This window comes from Mobula hypostoma, chromosome 2, assembly GCF_963921235.1.
Source record: "Mobula hypostoma chromosome 2, sMobHyp1.1, whole genome shotgun sequence".
NCBI lineage: Eukaryota > Metazoa > Chordata > Chondrichthyes > Myliobatiformes > Myliobatidae > Mobula > Mobula hypostoma.
This window is the reverse complement of record NC_086098.1, coordinates 160,357,242-160,373,071: the sequence shown is the minus strand read 5'-3', so window position 1 is coordinate 160,373,071 and position 15,830 is coordinate 160,357,242. Positions and strand designations below refer to the sequence as shown.

The following is a 15,830-nucleotide window of genomic DNA, read 5'->3' as shown; positions in this document are numbered from 1 at the left end:
ATGCTCTGTTCCACAGACTATCCTTTACCTGCCTGGTATCCATTTTATAATGCTCTGTTCCACAGACTATCCTTCGCCTGTCAGGTATCCATTTTATAATGCTCTGTTCCACAGACTATCCTTCGCCTGTCAGGTATCCATTTTATAATGCTCTGTTCCACAGACTATCCTTTACCTGCCTGATATCCATTTTATAATGCTCTGTTCCACAGACTATCCTTTACCTGCCTGGTATCCATTTTATAATGCTCTGTTCCACAGACTATCCTTCGCCTGTCAGGTATCCATTTTATAATGCTCTGTTCCACAGACTATCCTTCGCCTGTCAGGTATCCATTTTATAATGCTCTGTTCCACAGACTATCCTTCGCCTGTCAGGTATCCATTTTATAATGCTCTGTTCCACAGACTATCCTTCGCCTGTCAGGTATCCATTTTATAATGCTCTGTTCCACAGACTATCCTTTACCTGCCTGATATCCATTTTATAATGCTCTGTTCCACAGACTATCCTTCGCCTGTCAGGTATCCATTTTATAATGCTCTGTTCCACAGACTATCCTTCGCCTGTCAGGTATCCATTTTATAATGCTTTGCTCCACAGACCATCCTTCGCCTGTCAGGTATCCATTTTATAATGCTTTGCTCCACAGACCATCCTTCGCCTGTCAGGTATCCATTTTATAATGCTCTGTTCCACAGACCATCCTTCGCCTGTCAGGTATCCATTTTATAATGCTCTGTTCCACAGACTATCCTTCGCCTGTCAGGTATCCATTTTATAATGCTTTGCTCCACAGACCATCCTTCGCCGGTCAGGTATCCATTTTATAATGCTCTGTTCCACAGACTATCCTTCGCCTGTCAGGTATCCATTTTATAATGCTCTGTTCCACAGACTATCCTTTACCTGCCTGATATCCATTTTATAATGCTCTGTTCCACAGACCATCCTTCGCCTGTCAGGTATCCATTTTATAATGCTCTGTTCCACAGACCATCCTTCGCCTGTCAGGTATCCATTTTATAATGCTCTGTTCCACAGACTATCCTTCGCCTGTCAGGTATCCATTTTATAATGCTCTGTTCCACAGACTATCCTTCGCCTGTCAGGTATCCATTTTATAATGCTTTGCTCCACAGACCATCCTTCGCCTGTCAGGTATCCATTTTATAATGCTCTGTTCCACAGACTATCCTTTACCTGCCTGGTATCCATTTTATAATGCTCTGTTCCACAGACTATCCTTTACCTGCCTGATATCCATTTTATAATGCTCTGTTCCACAGACTATCCTTTACCTGCCTGATATCCATTTTATAATGCTCTGTTCCACAGACCATCCTTCGCCTGTCAGGTATCCATTTTATAATGCTCTGTTCCACAGACCATCCTTCGCCTGTCAGGTATCCATTTTATAATGCTCTGTTCCACAGACTATCCTTCGCCTGTCAGGTATCCATTTTATAATGCTCTATGCCATTATCTATGGCTGTCCTGGTGGTAATGCAGGGATTTCACACCTATTGCTATTGGTGATATTGATTAGGTCAAGAACAGGGTGTTTCAAAATTCATTATTACCTGATGATTAGTACGTAGAGTCTGTGTTGGACAATGCACACACCAGGGGTGTGTGGAAACAGCCACTTTTTAATCAGGGTGGCGATCAAGATTTTGAAGGTAGAGTTTCGCAGCAGTTTTTCTGACTTGAGGAGCAACCAATCACAAGACGGATTCATTTGAAAAGGTCAATAAGAATACTTAAAGTGCAAGCAAAGCGGCCATTATTGGAGTGTGCCAGTCTTTAGAGTAGCTTTGGCTCGTCAGGCTGAGGCAACATCAGGTTTGGGTGCGATACTTTGACTTGTAAGTTACTCTCTCTCTGTTCTTATTTGTTCACTCCTCATCTATTAGTGCATCCAATAGTGAGAATGGCTCCAGGGGCAGTGCTCTGCACTGTGTGTGGGATGTCGGAAGTCTGGCAGACCTCCAGTTTCCCGGATAAACACATCAGTGTCACATTCCCTGAACTGCAGCTCCTGAGAGAATGTGTTTAGGAACTGGATCTGTAGATTGATGACCTTTGACTTGTACGGGAGAATGAGGAGGTGATAGACAGGAGGTACAAGGAGGTATGTACTCCTGGCTTGCAGGAGACAGGTAACTGGGTGACTGTCAGGAGAAGGAGGGCAAATGCACAGTCAGTTCAGAGTATGCCTGTGGGGCAGGGGGGAGGGGTTCAAATTCATGGATCACTGAGATCTCTTCTGGGGAAGGTATGATCCATATAAAAGGGAAGGGTTATACCTGAACCTAAGGGAGTCCAATATCCTTGCGGACAGGTGGCTAGAATTGTTTGGATGGATTTAAACTAATTTGGCAGGGGGATGGGAATCGGAGTGATAGTGCTGAAAATGAGGTAGTTGGTTTAGAAATAGAGGCAATGCGTAGTGAGACACCTCGCAAAGAGAGGCTGATGACAGGGCAAAATTGCAGTCAACAGGATGTGTTGCAACATAAAAGGCAAAAAAAATTGAAAAGGGTGGATGGAGGACCGAAGGATGGTGCTGGATTCAAAGAGGGAGAAATTTCTAGAATGAGATTATTTTTAGAGCAGCTAGTGGTTGAGGACACCAGGGGATCAGGTATTCTAGATTGGGGATTGTGCAATGAACCAGAATTGATTAGAGAGCTCAAGATAAAAGAACCCTTGGGGGAAAGCGATCATAATATGATCGAATTCACCTTGAAATTTGAAAAAGAGAAGCTAAAGTCAGATGAATCAGTGTTAGAGTGGACTAAAGTAAAGGGAGTTACAGAGGCATGAGAGAGGAGTTGGCTGGAATTGATTGGAAAAGAACACTAGCAGGGATGAAGGTAGAACAACAATGGCTGAAATTTCTGGAAGCAACTCAGAAGGCACAGGATGCAATATATACATTCCAAAGAGGAAGAAGTATTCTAAAGGCAAGATGGCACAATCATGGCTAACAATGGAAGTCAAAGCCAAAGAGAGGGCATATAATAGAGCAAAAATTAGTGGGAAGTAAGGGGATTGGGAAATTTTTAAATACCAACAATAGAGTATAAAAAAATTAATTAAGAATGTAAAAATGGAATATGAAAGTAAGTTAGCCAATAACATTAAAGAAGATACCAAAAGTTTCTTCAGATACATAAAAGTATAAAAGAGAGGCAAGAGTGGATATCAGACTACTGGAAAACAATGCTGGAGAGGTAGTAATGGGGGACAATGAAATAGCAGATGAACTGAAGAAGTATTTTGCATCAGTCTTCACTGCAGAAGACAGTAGCAGTATGGTGGAAGCTCCACGTGTCAGAGGTCATGAAGTGTGTGAAAGTACCATTACTAGAGAAAATGTTCTTGGGAAACTGAAAGAGCTGAAGGTAGATAAGTTACCTGGATCAGATGGTGTACACCCCAGGGTTTTCAAAGAGGTGGCTGAAGAGATTGTGGAGGTATTAGTAATGATCTTTCAAGAATCACTAGATTCTGTAAAGGTTTTGGAAGACTGGAAAACAGCAAATGTCACTCTATTCTTCAAGAAGGGTGAAAGACAGAATAAAGGAAATTGTAGGCCAGTTAGTCTGACCTCAGTGGTTGGGAAGATGTTGGAGTCGATTTTTAAGAATGTGGTTACTGGGTACTTGGAGGCACATGATAAAATAGACTGTAATCAGAATGGGTTCCTCAAGAGAAAATATTGCCTTACAAATCTGTAGGAATTCTTTGAAGAAATAACAAGCAGGATAGACAATTGATTGATGTTGTGTACTTGGATTTTCAGAAGGCTTTTGACAAGGTGCCACAAATGAGGCTACCCATGGTATTACAGGAAAGATTCTAGCATAGATAAAGCAGTGGCTGATTGGCAGGAGGCAAAGGGTGGGAATAAAGGGAGCCTTTCCTGCTTGGCTGCCAGTGACACGTGGTGTTCCACAAGGGACTGTGTTGGGAATGCTTCTTTTACGTTTTATGTCAACGATTTGCATGATGGAATTGATGGCTTTGTTGCAAAGTTTACAGATGTTACAAAGATAGGTGGAGGGGCAGGTAGTTTTGAGAAAATAAGGAGGCTACAGAAGGACTTGTATTAGGAGAATGGGCAAAGAAGCAGCAGATGGAATACAGTGTCAGGAAGTGTATGACCATGCACTTTGGTAGAAGAAATGAAAGGATTGACTATTTTCTAAATGGAAAGAAAATACAAAAATCTGAGGTGCAAAGGGATTTGGGAGGCCTTGTGCAGGATTCCTAAAGGTTAATTTGCAGGATAAGTCTGTGCTGAGGAAAGCAAATACAATGTTAGCTTTCATTTCAAGAGGACTAGAATATAAAAGCAAGGATGCAATGGTGAGAATTTATAAAGCACTGGTGAGCCTTCACTGAGAGGATTGTGAGCACTTTATTGTACTATGGTACACTATTATCATTAGTATTTTTACACTATTATAGAACATAGAACATAGGAAATCTACAACACATTACAGGCCCTTTGGCCCAAAATGTTGTGCTGACTAAGTAACCTATACTAAAAACTACTCAGCATTTCCCTACCACAGAACCCTCTATCTTTCTAAGCTCTATGTACCTATCCAAGAGTCCCTTATTGACCCTAGTGTGTCCGCCTCTACCAGCGCACCCATCACTCTCTGTATGAAAAGCATACCTCTGACATCTCCTCTGTACCTACTTCCAAGCACCTTAAAACCTCGCCCCCTTATATTAGTCATTTCAGCCCTGGGAAAAAGCCTCTGGCTATCCACACGATCTATCATCATCTAATACATCTCTATCAGGTCGCCTCTCATCCTCCATCGCTCCCAGGAGAAAAGGCCAAGTTCACCCAACCTATTTTCGTAAGGGACGTTCTCCAATTACTAGACACTAGAATACTACAGCACAGTACAGGCCCTTTGGCCCTCGATGTTGTGCCAACCCATATATTCCTAAAAAAAAAGTACTAAACCCACGCTACCCTGTAACCCTCTATTTTTCTTTCATCCATGTGCCTGTCCAAGAGGCTCTTAAATACCCCTAATGTTTTAGCCTCCACCACCATCCCTGGCAAGTCATTCCAGGCACCAACAACCCTCTGTGTAAAAAAAACTTACCCCTGATGTCTTCCCTAAACTTCCCTCCCTTAACTTTGTATATATGTCCTCTGGTGTTTGCTATTCGTGTCCTGGGAAACAGGTACTGACAATTCACCCTATCTATGCCTCTTGTAATCTTGTAGACCTCTATCAATTCCCCTCTCATCCTTCTATGCTCCAAAAGAAAAGTCCCAGCTCTGCTATCCTTGCCTCATAAGACTTGTTTTCCAATCCAGGCAACATCCTGGTAAATCTCCCTTGCACCCTCTCCACAGCTTCCACATCCTTCCTATAATGAGGTGACCAGAACTGAACACAATATTCTAAGGGAGGTGTCACCAGAGATTTGTAGAGTTGCAACATGACCTCTCTCCTCTTGAACTCAATCCCCCTATTAATGAAGCCTAGCATCCCATAGGCCTTCTTAACTACCCTATCAACCTGTGCAGCGACCTTGAGGGATGTATAAATTTGAACACCAAGGCCCCTCTGTTCATCCACACTCTTAAGTAACCGATCATTCATCCTGTACTCAGCCTTCTGGTTTGTCCTTCCAAAATGCATCACCTCACACGTATCCAGATTGAACTCCATCTGCTACTTTCTACCCAACTCTGCATTCTGTCTATATCCTCCTGTAACCTTCGACAACCTACAGCTCCATCCACAAGTCCTCCAATCTTTGTGTCATCGGCAAACTTACTCACCCATCCTTCCGCCTCTTCATCCAGGTCATTTATAAAAATCACAAATAGCAGGGGTCCCAGGACAGATCCTTGCGGCATTCCACTAGTCACTGACCTCCAGGCAGAATACTTTCCTTCCACTACTACCCTCTGCTTTCTTCCTGTAAGCCAATTTTTTTTATCCAAACAGCCAAGGTTCCACTGATCCCATGCCTCATGACTTTCTGGCTGAGTCTCTCATGGGGGACCTTGTCAAATGCCTTGCTAAAATCCATGTAGATCACATCTACTGATCTACCCTCATCAATTTCTTCTGTTACCTCTTCAAAAAACTCAATTAGGCTCCTGAGGCACGACCTTCCCTTCATAAAGCCATGTTGACATTCCTTGAGTAGACTGTACTTCTCTAAATGCTTGTAGATCCTATCCTTAAGAATCCTTTCCAATAGTTTGCAGACCACCGACGTAAGACTTACCGGTCTATAGCTCCCAGGATTCTCCCTATTACCCTTTTTAAACAAGGTTACTACATTTGCCATTCTCCAATCCTCCAGCACCTCCCCTGCAGCCAAAGAGGATTCAAAGATCATAGCTACTGCTCCAGCGATCTCCTCTCTCACTTCCACAGCAACCTGGGGTGTATCACATCCGGCCCTGGGGACTTATCAATCTTGATGTTTTTAAGAAGATCCAACACTTCTTCCTTCTTAATCTCCACATTGTCCAGCACACAGGCCTGTTCTATTTCGACTTCACCCTGATCAAGGCCCTTTTCACTTGTGAATACTGAAGCAAAGTATTCACTTAGGACCTCCCCAACCTCCTCCACCTCCAGGCACATGTTGCCTTCTTTATCGTTTAGCAGCCCCACCTTCATTCTTGTTATCCTTCTGTTCTTCACATACGCATAGAACGACTTGGGGTTCTCCTTAATCCTACATGTCAAGGCCTTCTCATGCCCCTTTCGAGCTCTCCTAAGTCCTTTCTTAATCTCCTTCCTGGCTACCCTATATTTCTTATAAGCCCCTCCTGCTTCCTGCTTCTTATATCTAACATATGCTTCCTTCTTCCTCTTGATGAGTTGCCTCACTTGTTTTGTCAGCCACTGTTCCCTTTTCCTACCATCTTTTCCTTGTCTCAGTGGGACAAACCTATCCTAAACCCAGCACAAGTGGTCCCTAAACTTCCTCCACATTACTTCTGTGCTTTCACCCTTAAACATCTGTTTCCAATTTACTCTTGCTCGTTTTTGCCTCATCCCCCCATAGTTAGCCCTTCCCCAGTTAAACACTTTCCCATTTTGTCTGTTTTTATCCTTTTCCATAGCTATGCTGAAGTTAAGGGAGTTGTCCCTCTCACCAAAATGCTCCCCCACCAAGAGGTCTGCCACCCGACCAGGTTCATTACCCAGAACTAGATCCAGTATGGCCTCTCCTCTCGTCGACCTGTCCACATACTGTGTCAGGAATCCTCCTTGAGAACACCTGACAAAGTCAACCCTATCTATCCCCCTTGCATTCAGGAGGTGCCAGTCAATATGAGAGAAGTTGAAATCACCCATAACTACAACCCTGTATCTCCTGCACCTTTCTAAAACCTGCCTGCTTATCTGCTCCTCGGTATCCCGAGGGCTATTTGGGGGCCTATAGAGTACTCCCATCACAGTGATTGATCCCTTCCTATTTCTGACTTCCACCCACACCGACTCAGTGGACACTCCCTCTGCAGTGTCCTCCCTTTCTATGGCCGTGATACTATCCCTGACCAGTAATGCTACTCCCCCCACCTTTTCTACCTCCCATCCTATTCCTTTTAAAATACCTAAACCCCAGCCAAAACCCCATCAGCCAATCCTGCCCTTCCTCCAGTCAAGTTTCAATAACGGCCACAACATCGTAGTTCCACGTACTGATCCATGCTCTAAGTTCATCCCCTTTATTTCTAATACTCTTAGCATTGAAATAGACACATTTCAACCCCTCTAACTGGCTACATTTATGTTTTATCCCCGGCCTGTCCTTCCTCACCAACTCAGAACACATGGCATCATGCCCTTTTCCTTCTACCCTAATCTCTGCACTCACGTTGTGATTCCCACCCTCCTGCCAAACTAGTTTAAACCCTCCCCCAACTGTTCTAGCAAACCAGCCCGCCAGGATACTGGTCCCTTTCCAGTTCAGGTGCAGCCCGTCCTTTTTGTACAGGTCAGACCTTCCCCAGAAGAGATCCCAATGATCCAGAAATCTGAACCCCTGCCCCCTGCACCAACTCTTCAGCCATGCATTCATCTGCCATAACTTCCTGTTCCTACCCTCTCTGTCTCGTGGCACAGGCAGCAATTCTGAGATTACCATCCTTGAGGTCCTGCTTTTTAACTTCTTTCCTGACTCCCTTTATTCCTTTTTCAGGACCTCATCCCTACTCCTACCTATGTCATTGGTCCCCACGTGGAGCACGACATCTGGCTGCTCACCCTCTCTCCTGAGAATACCGAGAACTCGATCCGAGATATCGCGGATCCTGGCACCAGGGAGGCAACAGACCATCTGGGATTCTTGATCTCTCCCATAGAAACTCTTATCTGTCTGCCTAACTATCGAATCCCCTATCACTACTGCTCTCCTCTTTCCCCTCCTTCCCTTCTGAGCTGAGGGTCCCATCTTGGTGCCAGAGAAGCAACCACTACTACTTGTCCCTGGTAGGTTGTCCCCACCAACAGTATCCAAAATAGTATAGTTATTGTTGATGGGAACGGCCACAGGGATGGTCTGCTCGTTCTGTCTATTCCCCTTCCCTCTCCTGACAGTCACTCAGTTACCTGTCTCCTGACTTTTAGGGGTGACTGTCTCCCTGAAACTCTGATCTATTACTGCCTCTGCCTCCCGAATGATCCAAAGTTCATCCAGGCAACATCCTTGTAAACCTCCTCTGCACTCTCTCTATAGTATCCACATTCTTCCTGTAGTGAGGTGACCAGAACTGAACAGAGTACTTCAAGTGGGGACTAACTAAAGTCTTATATAGCCGTAACATTATCTCATGGCTCTTGAAATCTATCCCATGATTGATGAATGTCAACACACCATACGCCTTCTTAACAACACTGTCAACTTATGCAGCAGCTTTAAGTCCCCAAGATATCTCTGATCTTCCACACTGCTAAGAGTCTTATTGCATTCTGACTTCAGATTTGACCTACCAAGATGAACCTCTTCACACTTATCAGAGGTGAACTCCATCTGCCACTTCTCAGTCCAGTTCCGCATTCTATTGATGTCTTGCTGTAACCTCTGACAACCCTCCACACTATCCACAACACCCCCAATCTTTGTGTCATCAGCAAATTTACTAACCCATCCCTGCACTTCTTCATGCAGGTCATTTATAAAACTCACAAGGAGAGGACCCAGAACAGATCCCTAAGGCACACCACTGGTCACCGACCTCCATGCACAATATGACCCGTCTACAACCACTCTTTGCCTTCTGTGGGCAAGCCAATTCCTGATCCACAAAGCAAGGTCTCCTTGAATTTCATGACTCCTTACTTTATGAACAATCCTTGTATGGGAAACCTTATCAATTGCCTTACTGAAATCCATTTACACTAAATCCACTGTCAAAGGCTTTCTCCTGGGCCAAGCTGACCAGTCTGACATCCACTGCCCTGTTCTGCATGTAGGCGATGGTGTCCCTCAACAACATGAGCCTGTCTGAGATCTTCCTGCCCAGTACAGCACAGGTTTGGCCGGACACCTGTCCCAGAGCAGACTTGACCCTGTTGGCGGTAGCTTTGGACAGGATCTTATAGTCCACAGTCAGGAGTGATATTGGCTTCCAAATTTTAATATCATCCCCTTCCCCCATCTGCTTGTAGATGAGGGTAATGATGCCCTTCCTCATGCCCTTTCTTCTGACATGTTACCAACTGGAAACATAGCGTTGTACACTTCCAGCAGGTCAGGGCCTATCCAGTTCCACAGAGCTGAGTACAACTCAGCCGTAAGCTGTTGCTTCTGGGAGCCTTACTTGACTCAAAGGAACGGATGGAGCCTGTCAGCTCATCCAGGGTCAGTGGCTGATCCAGAGTCTCCCGCTAGCCATCGTCTAAGACCTGCATGATAGACGACAGGAAGTTGTGGGAAGCTGTGGTGTCTGTGGCCTTTCTGTCATACAGACTGGCATTGAAGGACCTACAGATCCTCAATATGTCTGTCTGCGAGGACGCGACTGATCCGTCCTCTTCCTTAAGGTTGTGGATCACAGAGCTCCCCCTGTGCACCTTTTGGAAGAAGAAACACAAACACATCTCACCTTCTTCCACAGTTTGGACCCTTGCTGACCCTTCACCTCTTGTAATTCCTCCCTCACATCTACCCCCTTCAACTGCAGAAGGAGAAGTTGCTGCAGCTCTGTCTGGAGATTACGCAGTTCCCTCTGCTCCTGCCTTGCTTTCTAGATCCCCTACTCTGCACTCTCTCTACAGTATCTACATCCTTCTTGTAGTGAGGTGACCAGAACTGCACACAGTTCTCCAAGTGGGGTCTGACCAGGCCTTGTATAGTAGTAACATTACCTCACGGCTCTTGAACTCAAGACCACGGTTAATGAAGGCCAACACACCATATGCTTTCTTAATAACACTGTGCAGCAGCTTCGAGTGTCCAATGGACACGGACCCCAAGATCTCCATGATCCTCCACACTGCCAAGAGTCTTACCATTAATATTATATTCTGTCTTCAAACTTGACCTACTAAAATGAAGCACTTCACACTTATCTGGGTTGAACTCCATCTGCCACTTCTCAGCGCAGTTCTGCATCCTATCAATGTCCCGCTGTAGCCTCTGATAACCCTCCAGACTATCCACAAATACCCTCAACCCTTGTGTCATCACCAAACTTACGAAGCCACTCTTCTATTTCCTCATCCAGGTCATTTATAAAAATTACAAAGAATAGGGGTCCCAGAACAGATCCCTGTGGAACACCACTTGTCAGTGACCTCCATGCAGGGTATGAACCATCTACAACCTTTGCCTTCTGTGGGCAAGCCTATTCTGGATCCACAAAGCAAAGTTTCCTTGGACCCTATGACTCCTTACTTTCTAAATGAGCTTTGCATGGGGAACCTTATCAAATGCCTTACTGAAATCCATGTACGCTAAATCCACTGTTCTACCCAATGTGTCTTGTTACATCTTCAAGGAATTCAATCAGGCTCGTAAGGCATGAGCTGCCCTTGACAAAGCCATGCTGACTATCCCTAATCAGATTATGTCTCTCCAAATGCTCATAAATCTTGCTTCTCAGGATCTTTGCCAACAACTTGCCCACCACTGAAGTAAGACTCACTGGTCTATAATTGCCTGAGTTATCTCTACTTACTTTCTTGAACAATCCTCCGGTACTTCTCCCGTCCCTATTGATGATGCAAAGTTCATCACCAGATGCTCAACAATCTCCTACCTCGCTTCCCACAGTAATCTAGGGTATATCATAAGATCATAACACCATAAGATATAGGAGCAGAAATAGGCCATTCGGCCCATCAAGTCTGCTCCACCATTCAATCATGGCTGATCCAATTCTTCCAGTCATCCCAACTCCCCTGCCTTCTCCCCATACCCTTTTTTGCCCTGGCTAATCAAGAACCCATCTATCTCTGCCTTAAATGTACCCAATAAATTAGCCTTTACAGCCGCTCATGGCAAAAAATTCCACAGATTTACCACCCTCTGACTAAAGTAATTTCTCTGCATCTCTGTTCTAAATGGACGTCCTTCAATCCTGAAGTCGTGCCCTCTTGTCCTAGACTCCCCTACCATGAGAAATATCTTTGCCATATCTAATCTGTTCAGGCCTTTTAACATTAGGAATGTTTGTGTCAGATCCCCCCTCATTCTCCTGAACTCCAGTCCTTTCATTCCTGGAATAATTCTCATGAATCTTCTCTGAACCCTTTCCAATGTCAGTGTATCCTTTCTAAAATAAGGAGCCCAAAACTGCACACAATACTCCAAGTGTGGTCTCATGAGTGCCTTATAGAGCCTCATCATCACATCCCTGCTCTTATATTCTATACCTCTAGAAAGGAATGCCAGCATTGCATTCACCTTCTTCACCACCGACTCAACCTGGAGGTTAACATTTAGGGTATCTGGCACAAGGACTCCCAAATCCCTTTGCATCTCTGCATTTTGAATTCTCTTCCTATCTAAATAATAGCCTGCCTGTTTATTTCTTCCACCAAAGTGCATGACCATACACTTTCCAACATTGTATTTCATTTGCCACTTCTTTACCCATTCCCCTAAACTATCTAACTCTCTGTTTCCTCAACACTGCCTGCTCCTCCACCACAAGTCCACTAATCCCGTAGTCCAAATCATTGACATACATCATAAAAAGCAGTGGTCCAACACCAACCCCTCTGGAACTCCATTGGTAACCAATAGCCAGCCAGAATAGGATCCTTTATTCCCACTCTCTGTTTTCTGCCAACCAGCCAATGCTCCACCCATGTTAGTAACTCTTCTGTAATTCCATGGGCTCTTATCTTGCTCAGCAGCCTCCTGTGTGGCACCTTGTCAAAGGCCTTCTGAAAATCCAAGTACACCACATCTACTTCATCTCCTTTGTCTACCCTGCTTGTAATTTCCTCAAAGAATTGTAGTAGGTTAGGCAGGCAGGGTTTTCCTTTCAGGAAACCATGCTGGCTTTCGCCTATCTTGTCATGTGTCTCCAGGTGCTCCGTAATCTCATCCCTATCTATCGATTCCAACAACTTTCCAACCACTAATGTCAGGCTAACAGGTCTATAGTTTCCTTTCTTCTGCCTCCCACCCTTCTTAAATAGCGGAGGAATATTTGGAATTTTTCAGTTATCCGGTACAGTGCCAGAATCTATCAATTCTTGAAAGATAATTGTTAATGCCTCTGCAATCTCTCCAACTACTTCCTTCAGAACCCCAAGTGTGCATTCCATCAGGTCCAGGAGGTTTATCCTTTAGCCAAGTTTCAGAGATGGCCACAATGCCATACTTGCCAATCTGTAGCTGAATTTCAAGATCACCCATTTTTTCTTATGCTCCATGCATTCAAATATAACACTTTCAGTTTAGTATTTGTTGTTTTCTGTTTTAACTGCACCACGCGTCTGTGCCCTATAACTCATCCCACTGGCTGTGATTATGTCTCATCTCCTGCCTGTCTTTTCTATCATCTCTGTTGCATGCTATCGTTGATTTATTCCTGTTGTCCCCTTCCTCAGCCCTATCACTCCAGTTCCCATCCTCCTGCCAAATTAGTTTAAACCCTCCCTAACACCTCTATTAAACCTGATTGTGAGGATATTGGACTCCTTTGGGTTCAGGTGTAACCCATCCTTTTTGTACAGGTTGTACCTCCCCCAGAAGATGCCCCAATGATCCAGGAACCCGAAGCCCTGCTCCCTACACCAGTCTCTCCACCACGCATTAATATGCCTAATCATGCTATTCTTGTGCTCATTAGCATGTGGCACAGGCAGCAATCCTGAGATTACTACCCTGGAGTTCCTGCTTTTCAGCTTCCTACCCAACTTCCTGAATTCTTTCTTCAGGACCTTCTCCCTTTTTCTACCTATGTGTACCAAGACTTCTGGCTGTTCACCCTCTCCCTTCAGAATACTCCGCACCAGATCCGAGACATCCTGTACCCTGGCACCTGGGAGGCAACACACCATGTGGGTATCTCTGTCAGGCTGACAGAGCCTCCTGTCTGTTCCCCTCACTATGGAATCTCCTATGACTACCACATTCCTTATCTTCTCCTCTTCCTTTTGCACCATGGAACCAGGCTCAGTGCCAGAGACCCATTCGCCATGGCCATCCTCTGTCAGGTCATCCCTCTCAACAGCTTCCAAAATGAGATAATGATTACTGAGGGGTATGGCCACAGGGGTGCTTTCTACTATCTGAGCTCTTCCCTTCCCTTCATTGACTGTTAGACACTTACCTAACTCCTGCAGCCTCAGGGTGACTAACTCCCTGTAGCTCCTATCCATTTCCTGCTCGCTTTCCCTAATAAGCTGTAGGTCATCAAGCCACAGCTCCAGATTCCTAACACACTCTCTCAGGAGCTGCATCTCGGTGCACCTGGCGCAGATGTGGCCATCTGGGAGACTGGAAGAATCCCAGGATTCCCACATCTGCAAGGAAAAACTAATCCTTTTTACCTGTTTCTTTGGCCTCAGCCTCTTTGAATCAAAGCCTTTTGAGTCAAAGCCTCTAAGTTCCCACTCTGACTGTAGCCCCCACTCTGAAGTTGTCCGCTCCACTAGACCTTATCTCTCTTTGATGGTTTAAAAAAATAAGAGAAAGCCCCACGCAAGGAGAAGGAACTCACCACGTTTGGTGGTGTTCCACCTGCCTTCTGCTGCTTCCCGCACCTGCGCACTGGCTACTGTTTTTAAGAAAAACCCCCATGCAAGGAGAAAGGACTCACCGCATTTGGAAGTGTTCCAGCTACCTTCCAATTCTGCTCCTATATCTTACAATCTTATCGATTATGAGGCCTAATCCTCTGTCTGAGTGGAGTTTGTTCTTGGAAAATAAAACAAACTGTATATTCTGGAAACAGGAAATAAAATCAGAAAATGCTGGAAACCTCAGCCAGTCAGGCAACATCTGTGGAGTGGAACATTGTTTTAGGTTGATTACCTTTCATAGAATAACCACTAGCATTACAATACATCATCTTTTATTTTTCCAGTCAAATATTTTTTCACTGTGTATTTTAAAATTTTTATTTATGAAATGTTAAATGCAACCTCGTAACCTTGCTGTGTTAGTTTGGAGCACTAGTCATAGTCTACATGAAATCTGCAAATATACTTCTAGGTAACTGTGGCAAATTGGTAGAAGTTGTTACAAAAAAGAAAAAAGAAGAGAAAGTGGAAGGAAGTGAAGAGAAGAAATCTTTACTGGATTCAAGAGATTCTGAAGATGAATTGGAGAATAATGAAATTAGCTTATCTCCAAAAGATAACTCAATTACACCGCCCAGAAAGGCCGACAACACAGAGTATGACAGGTACAATGGGGAAATGTTCAATTTGATGCTGTTCAACCCTTTTAAAGGTGTGGTGCGTGGCCAAGTGGTTAGGGTGTTGGACTAGCGATCTGAAGGTCATGGGTTCAAGCCTCGGCTGAGGCAGCGTGTGTGTCCTTAAGCAAGGCACTTAACCACACAATGCTCCATTCTACCCAGCTGAGAACGGGTACCAGCAAAATGCTGGGGGTTAACCTCGCGATAGTCTGGCGTCCTATCCAGCGGGGGCGGGGGGGGGGAGTCTCGTATTCTCAGTCGCTTCACGCCACAGAAACTGGCATAAGCACCAGCCTGATGAGCCACAAGGCTTGTGACAGACTTTAATCTTCAACCCTTTTAAAGAATGAGTTCAGTGATAGCGCTATCATTGATGGTCAAGAGAAGGGTTGGGCTTTCTTGTTACCATGTACTGTACAGTAGTAAAGATGGGATTTTTGCTAATTTAATATGAAACTGGATCAACACTTTTCTAGCAACATACATCAAAGTTGCTGGTGAACGCAGCAGGCCAAGCAGCATCTATAGGAAGAGGTGCAGCCGACATTTCAGGCCGAGACCCAACCTTTTTTCATAGTTGGTGTGTTTTAATTGTTAATCTGCCTCTGCTTCCTTCATTTCAGGTCATATTGTTGTATTCCATACCTCTATGAGAAACCATGTGTGTATATCTGGAGTTCTTGGGAAGACTATTCTTGGCGCTTGTATAACTCCAATGTACTTGCAAAGATAGCAGAGAGGCTGGTACGTACATTTAAACATTTTGCTTTACAGCACCTCTGAATTTTTAAGTCAATGGTTATAGAAAACATTCACCTTGTAAAATCAGGCACATTAGTGAGGCAACTAACATTATCAGATATTCAGTTCACCTTTCATAACTGAAATATTTCCCAGCCTTTTACCATCACTGCGACATGGAACTGAAAACGT

At 44.5% G+C, this 15,830-nt stretch overlaps 1 protein-coding gene across 5 annotated transcripts in view; it reads left to right on the top strand.

Annotated features, from left to right (window-relative positions):
* The window catches only part of fer1l4 (fer-1 like family member 4), a 407,998-nt gene that overhangs the window by 143,763 nt on the left and 248,405 nt on the right, over positions 1-15,830 (top strand). For all 5 annotated transcript variants that reach the window (XM_063040941.1, XM_063040940.1, XM_063040943.1 and 2 more), the window contains exons 17-18: positions 14,690-14,882; positions 15,521-15,641. In XM_063040941.1, the coding sequence (XP_062897011.1) occupies positions 14,690-14,882; positions 15,521-15,641 (314 nt within the window). The remainder of the gene's footprint in view (positions 1-14,689; positions 14,883-15,520; positions 15,642-15,830) is intronic.